Source organism: Helianthus annuus, chromosome 17 (genome assembly GCF_002127325.2).
Source record: "Helianthus annuus cultivar XRQ/B chromosome 17, HanXRQr2.0-SUNRISE, whole genome shotgun sequence".
Classification (NCBI taxonomy): domain Eukaryota; kingdom Viridiplantae; phylum Streptophyta; class Magnoliopsida; order Asterales; family Asteraceae; genus Helianthus; species Helianthus annuus.
The window spans coordinates 24,007,575-24,022,778 of record NC_035449.2 but is presented as its reverse complement, the minus strand read 5'-3'; the positions used below and the strand labels follow the sequence as shown (position 1 = coordinate 24,022,778).

General features: G+C 34.0%; 3 protein-coding genes across 3 annotated transcripts; 1 reads left to right on the top strand and 2 right to left on the bottom strand.

Moving 5' to 3' along the window:
• Positions 1-605: 605 nt before the first annotated feature.
• Positions 606-2,291, bottom strand: LOC110925566. Its single transcript, XM_022169495.2, has 2 exons — positions 1,784-2,291; positions 606-1,379 (listed from the first exon to the last, which is right to left on the bottom strand). Exons 1-2 carry the CDS (start codon positions 2,250-2,252, stop codon positions 646-648), a joined length of 1,203 nt encoding a protein of 400 aa, XP_022025187.1. The 5' UTR covers positions 2,253-2,291; the 3' UTR covers positions 606-645.
• Positions 2,292-5,139: 2,848 nt separating this feature from the next.
• Positions 5,140-7,217, top strand: LOC110921304. Its single transcript, XM_022165597.2, has 4 exons — positions 5,140-5,396; positions 5,551-5,621; positions 5,861-5,944; positions 6,985-7,217. Exons 1-4 carry the CDS (start codon positions 5,282-5,284, stop codon positions 7,006-7,008), a joined length of 294 nt encoding a protein of 97 aa, XP_022021289.1. The 5' UTR covers positions 5,140-5,281; the 3' UTR covers positions 7,009-7,217.
• An 84-nt stretch (positions 7,218-7,301) lies between these two features.
• On the bottom strand, positions 7,302-8,561 carry LOC110921303. Its single transcript, XM_022165596.2, has 2 exons — positions 8,245-8,561; positions 7,302-8,162 (listed from the first exon to the last, which is right to left on the bottom strand). Exons 1-2 carry the CDS (start codon positions 8,461-8,463, stop codon positions 7,398-7,400), a joined length of 984 nt encoding a protein of 327 aa, XP_022021288.1. The 5' UTR covers positions 8,464-8,561; the 3' UTR covers positions 7,302-7,397.
• Positions 8,562-15,204: the final 6,643 nt, after the last annotated feature.

Sequence of the window (15,204 nt, the reverse complement as noted above, 5' to 3'; positions counted from 1 at the left end):
CGATCATATCCATCTCCACTAGGCAATAATACCTATACACCAATTCAGGAGGAAACCCAATAAATCTGGGAAAAAACCCCTTTGTGGGAATCGAACCCATGACCTAATGGTCATAAGTCTTATCCCACCACCAAAATACCACTACGCTATAAAGAACCTCGAGATGTATCAGGACTTCAGGATAGATGTGTAAGTTTTTAGTTTTTACTTAATTGTATGGAGCACTTTGTTTATTTGTTTAACCACGTTATGGTCACCACTTGCAAGCTCTTTCAGGAGTAGTATTAATTAAATACAAACTAAATTTTATCTAAAAATTGTTGGTACCATTTAGATTTCGCCATGTGGCACCCAACCTATTTTCTTAGATCATGTGTAGTCATAAAGCCCTCAAAGGGGCGTTATGCGCCATGTGGCATGCCACGTCAGCAAAGGGGCTTTATGGGGCTTTATGCAATTTGGGGCCGTAGTCATAAAGCCCCTGTGTAATCATTACTCTTTTTTCATTTTTAATTTTTTAATTCATTTTGTAAGTTTTTTAAAAATAAAATTCATTTCATTAAATAAAAAAAAGTACAATAAAATAAAAAAAAACATGAAACTAGAAAAAAAAACATTAAACTAGCATAAAAAAAAATTACACAATCAAAGATTATATTTTTTTTCAATCCGCTCCTTTTGAGCCAACGCCATTTTCAAAGCTTTTCCCGTTAAGTGGTCATGCGGTTTGGAGTAGAAGTCAAAGTCGTTAGCCCATTGTCGATCCCGCATAATCTCCGTAACTTTTTCGTTCTCCTCCAAACGTTTGTTACCGAGTTCGTGTATGTCTTGAAGCCGCTTGTTTATCTCCGAAAATGCGTGACTCATATCCGTTCCCATAGACATCGACGAGGACTCGGGTTTTTTCGCCCGGCCTTTTCTTCCGGGCGGTCTTGGTAGCTCCTCCACCGGCTCGTCATCCGGAATATCCTCGTCCAAGCCGATGTTTCGAGCGTCGGAGGTTGGCGTTTCGGGTTCACCGGACTCGTTTGTTTTGGACCTCTTTGATGGCCGTGTATTTCCCGAACGACCACTAGGAGTAGTTACGACGGCCCATTTGGGGCTATGGCGAAGGATTTGCCAACACTTCATGTACGGGAAATGGCCATTAGCCTCCGTATACTCGACCAATGCCTCTTGCGTAATGTCTTCATCGCTACTTCCACTTTTCCATCCGGAATACAAGCGTTGGTACACGGTTTGAAAGTTTGTGCACCTCTTGTTTATATCGGTCCACTTCCCCGATATAGAGTCCGGTAGGCGGTATTCTCCCCTACCCATGAGCTCGAAAAAGATTTCTCGTACTCGGTTCCAAAATACGGTTTTACTTTGATTGTTTGCTACACACAAAACAATATTAAATGTTAGCTCAAAATATAAAAAATAAAATCTGGAAATAATAAAAAACAGAAAAAAAAATAAAAAACAGAAAGTAAATAAAAACAGAAAATAAAATCTGGAAATAATAAAAAACAGAAAAAAAAAAATAAAAAACAGAAAGTAAATAAAAACAGAAAATAAAACTGGAAATAATAAAAAACAGAAAAAAAAACATAAAATAATAAACATAAAATAATAAAACAGAAAATAAAAAAAACTGACAATAAAAAAAACAGAAAAAAAATTTAAAAACAGAAAATAAATAACCGAAAATAAAAAAAACAGAAAAAAAATATAAAAAACAGAAAAAAAAATATAAAAACCGAAAAAAAAATATAAAAACAGAAAAAAAAAATAAAAATACCTATGACCGGGTCCTCCGAAACATCGATGAAAGCGCGGGTTAACGCATACTCCTCTTCGGGCTCCCACGTTTGCACATTTTTTTTCGTTCGGGTGTTGGTTTCAACTTTCTTTTTATGTGCCCGTTTTGCTTTTCCTTTTCCTTTTTGCGTCTCCGGTTGCGTATCCGGTACCTCGGGTTGCGTCTCCGGAACAACATCGGGTTCGCGTAGTGGGGAGCCGAACGCTTGAGCCGACCCAAACGCTTGAGACGACCCCATCCCATCCATGTTTTGACTTGGGTTCCACCCGTAGAGATTAGGGTCCCATGATAGCGGTTGGTTCAAAAGATTCATGAACCCGGGACTTTGTTGATTGTAGTCGAGAAAACCGGAGCCGAAAGGATTGGGTCTAGTGGGAACCGGTGCCACGGGACGAGTAGGATTGCCACTAGATCGCGGAGGAATGAAGCCCCGGTTGAATGGATTCATTGTATAAAATATGAAGAATTGTAAAAAAAATTTGGGAGAGATGAGAGTTTGAAGATGTGTGGTAAAAAATTTGGGAGAGATGAGATTGATTTAAAGGAAAGTTGAAAATAAAATGAATTTTTTTTTTTTTTTTAAGGAAAATGACCGTTACAAACGGTCAAAAAAATTCAAATATTTTGTCTTCACGCCGCTATGTTTATCGCGCCGGTAAAAAAATTTGGAACATAGCGCCCAGGGGGGCGGTGTTCCAGGCGCTATAATGGCGCTATGTTGGGCTAAAGCGCCCCATTACAGGTGACCTTAAGACGGGTATTTTTGTACATATGTTGAGATTTACTTTTAGGAAATCCCTACAATCATGTAATCTCATTGACTGGTCTTTTACATTGATTTATTTCTCATATTTTTTATGAAGAAATCGTTTTTTCGGTATAATTCTCCAAACATTCATCATCTTCTTTAAATGATTACAAAAATTCCGAAATGGAAGAACAACAATATAATCAGCACATTACAAATGAAGGGGAATGTTCATTTGAAAAGAAAATTTAATGTGAGAAGAAAAAGAAGAAATGACATATTAGTAAAATATTATTTCATTTATAATTCATATCATTAATTTTTAACTCTTTAATCAATTAGTCAACTAATCATTAATTATCCTACATATAATCTACAAAACCTACACATATCAAAATTTTTCTACATATACACTACACATTATAAAATTTTATCCTACACAGTAGAAATTTATCCTACACACCTCGAAATATATCCTACACAATACACAACTAGTAATTTATTCTACACTTTAAATTAAGTTGTTTTTTTTTAATTTGGAAAAAAATATATATTTTGAAAAGAAGTTACAAATTTAATTTAGTTAGTTAATAAAGGAGAATAATACAAATTAATGATTTTTGTAAGTTTACCAATATACCCTTATATTAAAATTAAATGCAAATATTAAATGAAGTAAAATGAATTGGTTGAAACTTCTTTTTTTTTTTTTCTTATAAAAAAAATCTTCTCATTTGAACCCTCCACTACAAATGAATGTGCTAATTATATAAATCGAAGTGCTAATATCCCATTTTATCTAAAATGCATGTGGTTTATATATAAATGGATGTGCTGATAAGTGCTAATATCATGATTTATAGAAAGCTAGGATTTTCCAATCCCACGTTGCGGCCGAAATCCATATACAAACCTTGGTTTAAAAAAGCGGGAAGCGCATAAAAGCGATGAGTTCTAAAACTGAGGCGCAAAGCGCAAAAACGGTGAGCTTTTCGTATGCAAGGCGCAAAATGATTATATGAATGTTAAATTATTTTATATATCTCATAAGTTTTTAGCATCTCCGCTTATGATTTAGCTATAATGAAGTTTATATATGCTTTAAAATGAAAAACAAAACATAAATGTACCACATAAAAATTAAAAAGCCTATTCTACAACATTCAGCTGCATAGAAACATCCCATGTACAAAAGCACGCGCCTCACCTGCGCCTAAGGTCAAATTTTAGCCTAAAGAGCGCCTCACCTGCGCCTTTTGTACACTCTGCGCCTTATGTCACACAAGGCGTTTTGGTTTACGCCTTAGGTCACCTCGCGCCTAGGCGATACAAACCAAACAATAAAAATCATTTTTAAAACCCACAATGTGCAGTTCTGATATTAATCTGTATATGTGCAGTTCTGCTGATAGTAATTTATTTATGTTGGATATAATTATGTTTGTAATCAAAACCCACAATCACAAAAGAATAGCACATCTGGTTGAATATAATGAACTAATAGGACATCAACAAACTGAACTTTCTAGCACGTCCATTCATTCATAAAAACAACATAACCAAAATCATACTACAATAACACATTTCTAATACTAATAAACAACTAATATAAAAAAATCACTTTGCACTGTGATGGATGAAATCGTAGATAGAAGACAGTGGGGTGGAGGGTTTTGGGTCTCGTTATGCTAGTAAGGAGAAAGTAATAATTTTAATTAAAATATTTCTTTTAAATGGCAAACTAATCCTCTGAATCAACTATTGGAATGTTTTAATTACCCTACCGTTTGGAATTATCCCTACTTTTGGGGGCTTTTTGTTGACTATTTTTAAAAACAAATGTACCTTTTTTATTAACCATCACAGTTACTTAATTGACCCTAACATTATTAACACGCATTAAAAATTATAAGGGGTTGATCTGTAATCAACACCAATCATTGATTTAAAATATAGATGGTTCAAATTTGTTCTTTTACACTTGAAACCGTTTATATAAGATTTTTTTAGGGATAATCACCAAAATAACCATTGAATGGTAACTTTTCAAAAATAGCCAACTGAAACGGCTCCACGAGCCTTTTCACGAGTTCCGACACGGCTTAAAAGAACTTTCCTCAGTAGCCACTCACCTTTTGTCACGTGTTAATTCTAACTTTTAGAGTTTTTTTAAGTTATAGAATTTTTAGAATTCATAGTAGGGGTTAAAGTTTTTTTTTTTTTTTTTTTTTTTTTTTTTTTTTTTTTTTTAAGTTATAGAATTTTTATAATTCTAACTTTTATTTTAGGAAAAATTACAAGTTTTGTCCTTTATCTTTATACCACTTTTCAGACGGTGACCTTTTTAACGAATGTTAACAGGATTTTTTAACTGGGTTAGGTGTAAAGGACTAAACTTGCAACAAAATACCTAGTAAAGGACACCGCCTGTCAACATTCGTTAAAAAGGACACCGCCTGAAAAGTGGTATAAAGATAAAGGACAAAACTTGTAATTTTTTCTTTATTTTATTGGCCAATCCAAAAACTCAAAGGGCATTTAGAGACAATCCAAAAACTCAAAGGACACAACTCGCAACTTTCGGCAACCAAAAACCATACGACACCGTTTATGTTTAGGCATCCGCCCCTTCTTCTATTCCACCAGCAGACACTTCCACTTTCTTCCCCAAACACATTTTGATCCCAACCCAATCCATCCGAAAACAAACCCTCACTCACACCTGCAAAATGGCTACAACCTTAGCGGCTCGTCAAGCGGCTAACATCCTACGCCTCTCTTCTTCTAGATCGGCTCCTCAAGCCGCTTCTCTTATCCCGCGCCGCGGCCTCGCTGGCGCCGCCGGTAAGCTGTAACAATTATCACCTCTTATTGTATCTTATAAAAAACCCTAGCTTGTGAATTTAATTTGTTGTCATCAATCTCGAAAGATTAAATTGTTTTCACAAATCTATACCACAATAGTCGTCATTATGTAACGTTTTTTATATGTTTACAGATCATCATGGACCGGCAAAGGTGGACTTCTGGAAAGATCCGATGAGCCCGTCTAGGTGGAAGGAAGAGCATGTTAGTCTTCTATTATTATTGTTAATAAATTTGTTTTCTTAATTTTTAGGGTTTTTTAATGATTTTGGAGAATGATTTGTTTGGCTAGGGCTGTTTGTTGGATTGTATTGTGATTTGTTTTTTTGGCTAGGGTTAGGGTTAGTTTTTGTGTGATCGTTGTGAGTTGAGAGTATTTAGATGGTTGTTTTTTTAGCTTTTTTAAATTTGTTTTGCTGATTATGTGAATGTATTTTTTGTAGTTTGTTATTATTTCTCTAACTGGCTGGGGATTGGCGATATTCGGTGGGTACAAGGCGTTTTCGGGAGGGAAGAAGAAAGATGAGGTATAGTTTAGTTTGCTTGAATTCATTTGTTGCTTTATTTTATCATGCTAGTAACTTAAAATGTTCATTGGAATGGTGATATTGTTTTTGTGCTGAAATGTTGTAGAACATGATAGAAATTTATTTTGTTAAATACCACATGTTTCTCGGGTTGGTGGTTTTGGTTGATTTTCAGAAATGGGAAAAGTTATTTCTTTGCTTTTCTTGTTTTGCTCATGAGTAGTAAATAGCTCAGATGGTTGTTTTTTACAATCATACAGTTTTTTTGAGAGTTCTTGGAGACGTCGTATTAGGGTTGTGGACTTCTTTTGTAGTGTATAGATCGGTCTTAGATTTGTTTTGGGGCTTTAGCTTTTTCGATATATTTGCTTGTTTTAGTCTTGCCTTAGTGCTATATGAGCGTACAGACCTTTTTAGAGGAGTGTATAATTGCTACTGAATTTTTGCTCTTTTATCTGTTGCTACCATGGTTTTAAAATACGTTTGAGGCGTGCGCCTCAAGGCGCACCTCGAGACGAAACGGCCAAAATCCAGTCTGAGGCGCGCCTCATGGTGTTTTAAATGTATATGCGCTTCAGAGGGGCTGAGGCGCTAAGAAAGTTGCGCCTCAGGTGTGCCTTAGGGGATTTTGATAGTTGTTTTTGATGTTTTTGACTTTTTGTGTCAATTTCAAGCATTTCACGTCTTTTTTAAGTGTGTTTTTGATGATTTGATGAATCTAATGTTGAAATTAGTTAGTATTATTATTTTTATAATATATGTAATTATTTATATTTATTTATTAATACCGCCTCGGCCTTACGCCTTGTTTCGCCTCGAAACTCTCCCCAGACCTTATCAATAGCTATGCTGTGAGTGAAAAATATGTTGGCTACGTTTGTTTATTTGTTGTACAGTTTCCTTAGGAACTCATTTGCTGCTAATTGTGCTACGGATATTATATACATTCATCGACCCGGCAAATAAAATCAACTTTCTCACGAATGAGTTCTTTATTTTAAAGGATCATGCTTTTCATATACTTCTTGTTTGTGTGGCAGAAAAAGGCGGAAGCAGTGAACTAAGAGGTTGAAATTTGCTGCAGAAGCTTTTTGCTAATAAATTTTTTGAATGGTTCAATGTAAGGTTTACTTGAAATCCAACTATCCTATTTGGGGACAGTTTGAATTCCTCAAGTGTTTTCTAGTTTCTAGTTTTATATTATGCCTTTCAATCTTACATTTTGCATAAAGACATCACATATTTGAATAACAACCAACTTCAGTCGCGAGTATTTGTGCTGCTCATGCTCCTAATTATGAATTATCTTGAATTTCTGTTGATAGATTTGATAATTAGAGTTTCGAACAACAGCAAATTACATTCAAGTTCAACTCTCATGACTACATGAAATCAGATAAACACAACAAACAAATTACTTTTAATCGAAAAACTATCTAAAGATATGGTTAAATCACTCTTCTTTTGCTTCCTTGTAATCTTGATCTTCTGCTGAGCCATTTCTAGCAGAATTCATATCCACTTTTGTCTCTGCTTCATCTTCATCCATCCTGTCAGCTTCATAGTTTGGTCTACCAGACTTGAATCGTGCGACTTCTGTCGGACCCTCTTCTGTGTTTGCTTTCACTTCACCTCTTTCATCTTGACCGTTACTCTTGTCCCTTTGGCTTTCAGTTGCCCCTATAAAGAATCTCCTTCCTTTCATGGTTAAACCGTCACCATTTTCTTCAGAATCCCACTTCTCCTTTGTGGCTAGTGTACCATTTACGTTGGACTTATCAATCTTCGCATCACCATTATGCTCTTTTTGAAGTGCTTCTGAAGCTTCATCTTTTGGCTTTTGAACTTTGACATCTGGGTTTTTATTCTCTTGATGATTCGGCTTTTTCCCATTGCTCAACTGACCAGACGACACACTTCTTTCGGTCACGTTGAGTCGATAATTCAACGTGTCATTAGAACCGACTGACCAGATTTTCGGAGGCATTTTCCGGCTGTTTTTCAAATCCTTGATTTCAGTTTCTTTCTGGTTGATCTCATTCTGCTTCTCGTCAATCGCCAACTCCAACGCTCGGTGTTCATCTTTCATGGAACCAATAATTGATCTCATTTCCATCATCTTGTTGGTGAGTTCAATCTTTTGGGTTCTAAGGGAGTATAACTTTGCATTCAAATCTTGATTCTTCCTTTTGTTTTCTTTTGCATATTGTCTTTCCTTCTACACAATCATATAACATATTTGTTTAAAATTCACAAGGTTAATCAACATGAAAGTGAGTATGAACTATGAAGTTACTAACCTGCAAGAGAAGGTTAAGAGAGAATATTTGGCGATCTTTATCTTTAATAACAAGGTTAAACAATCTTCTGTCTTTCACCTTTTGAACCACCATCACTCCAATTACTCCCATCAGAATGACCACTGCCACCATGGCCATTTTGTTTTTCATCATCCACCCGCCACCGCCGCTGCTACCGCCTCCGGTGCCGTTGTTCTGTGGGTGTCCCTTCATCCCCATTGTGTGTGTTTGTGGTGGATGGGTGGCGGATTACACAAGGTTAAAAGGTGTAGGGTGAGTGAGTGAGTGAGTAGGGAGATGCTGCATGGGAATTGTGCCCCAACTAAAGTTCTGAGTTTGTTGTTTTTTTTTTTTCTTTTTTTAAATTATGAAATTGAAGTTAGGGTTTGAATGCCTGCAGTTCTGCATGTCATCTAATTGGTGCCTACCAACTTTTATTTTCTTTATCACCTTTAATTAATAACACTAGCTACCTCCAATGACTCCTATATATAATTTACATTCCACTATAACCCTCAACCATTTAAGAAGAATCACTCGTGACCCGCCTAAGACACTTTGATACCGCTCGGATACAAGCCCTTTGATACATTACACACAAACTGCTTGGATTTTTACTTATGTCAGTTTATTGTTACCACACCTAAATGTTTTAATGTGTTTTATCGCTACATATTAATTTACCCATGATCTAGTGGTATGGTGTTTGCCTTTCACGAAAGTAGTGTGGGTTCAAACCCTTGCAACTACAGGATTATGTGGTTTTTAGGGGTAAAAAATTGGTGTTCAAGAAAAGATTTGGATAATAATTTTTTGTTATGTTGTAAAAATCAATTTTGATTGGCGCTTATAACAACAATCACCAAACTAACTAAATCCCACAATAGCAAAGCTATTAGTAAAGTTTGGGAGGGTGACGCTTATCAGTCAGTTAAAATCATCATCATCATACTCTAAATCCCACCAATAGCAAAGCTTAGATAGGGTCTGAGGAGGGTAAGATGTAGACAATCTTACCTCTACCCCAAAGGAATAGAGAGACTGTTTCCAATGAGACCTCAGCTCCATACCACTCAGTTAAAATATGAGATTATATTCTGATGCAACGTAGAAGCCCGTTCTCTGCTTTTATATTAAAATATTAATATATGATTTTAGCAGTAACTGTTGGAGTAAGTTTACTGTATTAAAAAGTAGGTAGGTGGATTTTTAAGGGCTCAAGAAACCTCGGTTAACATCAACGAGTCATGACTCATGAAGTCAAGCTCAGAATCAAATCATGTTACATAGCCTTAAAACTTTCATGCATACCGGTCACTGTGGGTGGTTTGTAGTCACTGTTGGATTCATAAATTTGTAACCTTATTATATTTTATTATATAGTAGATTTTGAGTTTATTTACAAAATGGAAGTGGCTGTTCAAAGAGAGAGAGAATTGGTAATTTTGGATCAAAGAGGCCCAAGTTCAATACAAAATAAAATAAAATAAATTATAGGCAAATTGGATTTAAATAATCCCAACTTGCTCAATTTGGCCGATAATAATCCCAACTTAGTTATTGGCCGATAATAATCCGAACTGGTCAACTTTTGGCCAATAATAGTCCGCCGTTAAAAATACCTTAACAGAGTTAAGCTTTTTTTTTGAATTACAAACCGATGTTTTATAGATTTTGATCATAACGAGGATACAATTCGATTTATGTAAAACTAACCTCGAAACGGTGCTTCAAACGACTTGATTTTTGTTAATTGGAAGTTTAAACACCCGAATTGAAGCACCGTTTTCGTTGTTTGGGGCAGTATTTCGAGGTAAAATTTATATCAATCAACTCGTATCCTCGTTCTGATCAAAATCCATAAAACATCGGTTTGTAATTCGAAAAAAAGCTTAACTCCGTTAAGCTATTTTTAACGGCGGACTATTATCGGCCAAAAGTGGACCAGTTCGGATTATTATCGGCCAATAACTGAGTTGGGATTATTATCGGCCAAATTGAGCAAGTTGGGATTATTTAAATCCAATTTGCCTATTGTGAGGGTGGTTTGTATTGAGTTGTTCTTAAAGCTCATTTGTTTTCCATTTCATTAGAGAATTTAATCTGACATACTTTGCGTCTTTCCATTTTGGCCAATCATTTATGTATTTTCATTCATAGGCAGATCTTAAAGCTTGATCCTCGTCATTTCATCATTTCAAGCGCTATATTATATACACAAGTATAACGACGTCGATTTTGTTTCGATTCCATACATATCTTAGACATGATACAACTTATCGAGATCTCTTTATTTTCAGGTACCTGAGGTTCTTCTTGAACCATCATGTCTACTGTCTCTTCAGGAGATCTTATTACTATAACCTCGACTTGACCATCTTAATTATTTGCTCCAATTTTCGAGGAATTGTCTTACTGGAATCGACTAGTCTACCACGCTTCAGGCGTGCAATAGACTCGTTAGAAAATATGTGGTTGTCCTCTTGGGACGTAAATATGACTGGAGCATAAGCAGTTGATTATGTGACTTACTTAGTCACTCTATTTAGGTCAGTGAATTTGTCTGGTAATTTGTTTTTTAATATTGGTAAATGAGTTATTCTTTGAACTTTTGATTTACCGTTTATAGTCTGAGGATCAAGATGACATAATAATTCGTTCCACTTTTCACTTTCCAACTGCTTGTTATCCCCCCCTAATGTTGGGAACATTCATTCACTAAAGTGAAAAAGAATGAGCCATAAACAAATTTCTCACTAATGGCTTTAAGTATTCAATAATAGATGATTATTTATACCCAACATATTCTCAAACTTTTTTAGAAGTCTCATCTTTGTGCGGTGTGGTGGATGAGTTTCAATATATGTCGCACAACCAAAATCTTTGATGAGACATCTTTGGTTCCTGACCAAAAACCAACTGTATGGGGAGAACTATAACTTATTGGCTTGATGTGAGTTAATGGTACTATATGTAAAATTACATGTACCTAAATGAATTTCTGCTCCTCTCATGATCATTGGCATTGTAATCAATAATAGATGTTTAGTGATCATCTCAACAATAACACTTATTCCAATGATCATTAATAACTTGGGAATCAAATTCATTATTACCAAATAAATATACTAATCTGGATTAATATGCTTGTTATCACATTAGCTAAGCCACAATCACACAAACTTCATGTTGCGGATTTGATAACCATTTAGACGATGCATCGATTTAAAACACTAAATGGTATCATATTTGGATATATGTGTCCTTTCTTTATTCCAGAATATTTAGGGATTCACACCCTATCTTGGTTGGTAAATAATTACTTTCTTCTTGAGAGCAAAGACATCTTTAATTGTCAGGAAGAATCTTTCAGTTCTTCATTGTGTTTCACATCATCATTGACTCGGTGTGGTCTAACCGGTCATGCCAATCAAATATCATGATCCATAAACGTCTAGTTTATGATTGTAGATGTATTACTTGCACATATGTAATACAAAAGTAAGATAAGAGAGAATATATTATAAGTTCAAAGTTCAAACAATCATGTTATAACTAGTCTCTTTATTTGCCATTTGTGGTGTTCAATCTCATTATTTACATAATCACGTTGCACTTCTGATGGTCGGTCTCATTATTATAACTTCCTCAATATGTCCATGATCACTACCTTTTACAATGATTAATATGTAATCACATTCACTTAAGGAAATGTGATAGAATCTGAAAACGTTCATAGATTTTCATTCTTTGCTTAGTCACACGAGTATAAAAGCACTTCAAACCTTTCATACTCTTTTTATGATATTGCTACTTCATAAGCATATCTCACGTGTGACAACTAAAAAGAATTTATAAAGTTTTCCTCATAAACCATCTCCTCTTACATGATATCAATTGAGAAATTGTGTATCTGATTCATATAATGTTTATCAGTCTAAAATCTTATGACCTTGTATGAATTGATAATGAGATTTATGGAGTATGACACATTAGGTGTCATATCTAAGCACATGTATACTCTATCATGAGAGTGATAACAAAACAACTAACTTTGGTCTTTTATTTTTATTTGCTTTATACTATAATTCCTGTACAAATATTAAAAAAAAAACATCTTGTACAAGTATTCAAAAGGATCTTGAAGACAAAACTGACATGTGATAAAAGACACCACTTGAATGTATGTAATACAAAACTTTATGAAATAAGATATTTTCTTTCATCGATTACCAGCAAATATATATAATCATGTATAACCAATAACAAGTATATATCTTATAAATTTATTCATTGTACTCTTATAGTATAAGTTGTGATTGTTTTCATAAATAAGCATCAACTAATAATATCAACTTAATAATATCAATAAACAAATGCAAACAATATAGGTCATGATAGATCACAACTAATAGCAAACAATAAAAAAAAATCGCGACTGATTGCTATCACAACTAATATCACACTATTGTTCATTGATAGATCAATGGTATGGATATTGTACAGATTTTACAAACATATCTTTGATCATATAAAACACACATAGTAGAGAATAATGTTGGCTTCAATAATCAACAATTTATATAAAGCTACTATCAACTTGAATATACCTGATCCAAAAGTAGCATCTTGTAACCAATCTTTATACGATAGTTGGTTGATTTAATCTATTTAATATATTGCAAATTTGAATAACAATCAAAACTAAATCACAGAGGATGTATAATTTTGCAATTAAGGAAATCAAAACATTTAGTGGTTCGTTACTTTTACATTTAGGATATTTTAAATAAGCCAAGTAAAGGATTACAAAATAAATTAATTAAATCACCAATGGTTCATTATGCCGTTTAACTATCAAAAAGTTTAAATATATATTGTATCATAGTCAACTATAATTTGGATTAATCTCAAAACATATTATGTACGACTTAGATTTCCCTTTATAACTTTAACAATGTAATTCATCGTAAAAAAACTTAGAACAAAATTAAAAGACTATTCAAAACAATTTATCCCATAGTAATAAGTCAATTACAATTTAAAAACAAAAATTGAGATACTGAAAATTTTATTATAGATAAAGATATATCAATAAAGCCAAAGTGACGGCATGCCATATTCTAATATGTAACCCTAGCCACCAAAGAATAAAAATAACCTTCGCTTATTAAAAAACATAATATTTCTTCCTACATCAAACTTGGAGTTGTTGTCATCAAAATCCACAGAACATACTATATTTACATACTATAGTAATTATTTCTTGAACATACTATTCCGAAGTCTTATTGTTTCCTAACGTACTAGCAAAAAGAATTATTATTAATTATATTGTTGAATGATTGTAAGTGTTTAACCAGATATATACTACATTCGTTTTTTATCCATGCAAATCTCATCAATTTTTGTTATCATACTTGGATGTAATATTCAGTTAGAATGGATGATAAAATTGAAAAGATAAACTGAACAATCAAAAATCAATACGAATTACTAATACAAGATTAATAATTAATAAATCTCATGAATCAAAATTAATACTTACTTTTAGGAATCGGTTTTGAGAACTTTGATTTTTTTACGACTTCGTGGATGAATTGCCAGAATTCCGCGCTTAGAGTCTCGTGCTGATAACGTGTTGTGAAACTAGCCTAATAGCAAAAAGAATATAAAGAACAATATGGAGAAAGAGATTAATCTTATTGATTGAGATGTCTATTACAAGAGATACAAGAGACTATATATAATAGAGGAAAACTTGTGAAACAAGCCTAATCTATTTTAGGTGTTGATAACCACATTAATATTAAATATATTCATAACAAGGAACACTATTATAATGGGTTAGACACATTCTTACTCATACGTGCATTAAAATTTAGTTACAACAGTGAATCAAAGCTCAAAAGTTGGACGCATGATTGAAATTACTATGCCGCATTGTTGCAAAAAAAAAAAAAAAAAAAAAAAAAACATGTGGGTTAAAATCCATTACATGAGTCCGTCAAACCTGCAAGTTTTTATGCAAAGTTTTCAATGTTTTGAGTAACACTTCTAAACCTTACATTTATTATAATCCAACCTGCTAACATAAAAAAAATTAAAAAAAAAAAATTGAAACGTCCACTTGTGTGTATTAAAAGATTTTATCGTTTACGTGGTACAAATGACAACCTTCACTGCGATCCACATTAAGAATGTGTATGATATTTTGGTAAAAAAAATAACATCTCTTAGACCATGTGTAGTGGAAGGGGAAAATAATGCCCCCAAGTGTGGGCATTTTACGCCACGTGGCGGTCCAGTCAGCAAAGGGGCATTATTGGGCGTTTTAGAAAAATGGGTGTAGTGGGGATGGGGCATTATTGGGGCATTAAATAAAAAAAAGAAAAAAAAAAGAAAAAATCTTATTGGATAGGACAAGGGAGATGAAATCTGATTGGACAAAGACAAAGGGTGTTGGGCGTGGTTTATAAAACGCCAAAGGGGTTTTTTTTGAAATTTTGCTTAAAAAAACGCCCCATGTAGTGGTGCATGGGCGTTTTCGAGCGTTTTTTTTTGAATTTTTTATAAAAAAAACGCCCCACTACACAGGGTCTTATTAGTACTTGCCGATAATAATTTTTTTTGAACGTCTAAGTAAACCCAATGGGCCACCCACACCTATGAATTTTGCTTCAGGCAAGACTTAGGTGGGAATTTTCCCACGTAGTTAGTCGATCAAAGGGTTATGGTTGCGGAAACCAAAGAAAGTCGGGCTTTTCTAGTACGAAATGAGCCACTTCAAATTTCACTTAGAATTTCGGACTTCAACATCTGAAGGTCATAGGGCTGTTAATACACCCTAAAGATCTAAAGATCATTGGCGTTACCGATATCATTTGGAGTAATAATCATAGTTAATGTAGCACATGCATTCCCTCACACCTGTTAATCTGTTATTATCTTTTGGTTCCT

Coding starts and splice junctions, on each gene's coding strand:
- LOC110921304 (XM_022165597.2), top strand. CDS start 5,282: ATGGCTACAACCTTAGCGGCTCGTCAAGCGGCTAACATCCTACGCCTC. Junction 5,397..5,550: donor CGGCCTCGCTGGCGCCGCCG/GTAAGCTGTAAC, acceptor ATATGTTTACAG/ATCATCATGGACCGGCAAAG. Junction 5,622..5,860: donor CTAGGTGGAAGGAAGAGCAT/GTTAGTCTTCTA, acceptor TATTTTTTGTAG/TTTGTTATTATTTCTCTAAC.
- LOC110925566 (XM_022169495.2), bottom strand. CDS start 2,252: ATGAATCCATTCAACCGGGGCTTCATTCCTCCGCGATCTAGTGGCAAT. Junction 1,380..1,783: donor TTCGGAGGACCCGGTCATAG/GTATTTTTATTT, acceptor TTTTGTGTGTAG/CAAACAATCAAAGTAAAACC.
- LOC110921303 (XM_022165596.2), bottom strand. CDS start 8,463: ATGGGGATGAAGGGACACCCACAGAACAACGGCACCGGAGGCGGTAGC. Junction 8,163..8,244: donor CTCTTAACCTTCTCTTGCAG/GTTAGTAACTTC, acceptor ATGATTGTGTAG/AAGGAAAGACAATATGCAAA.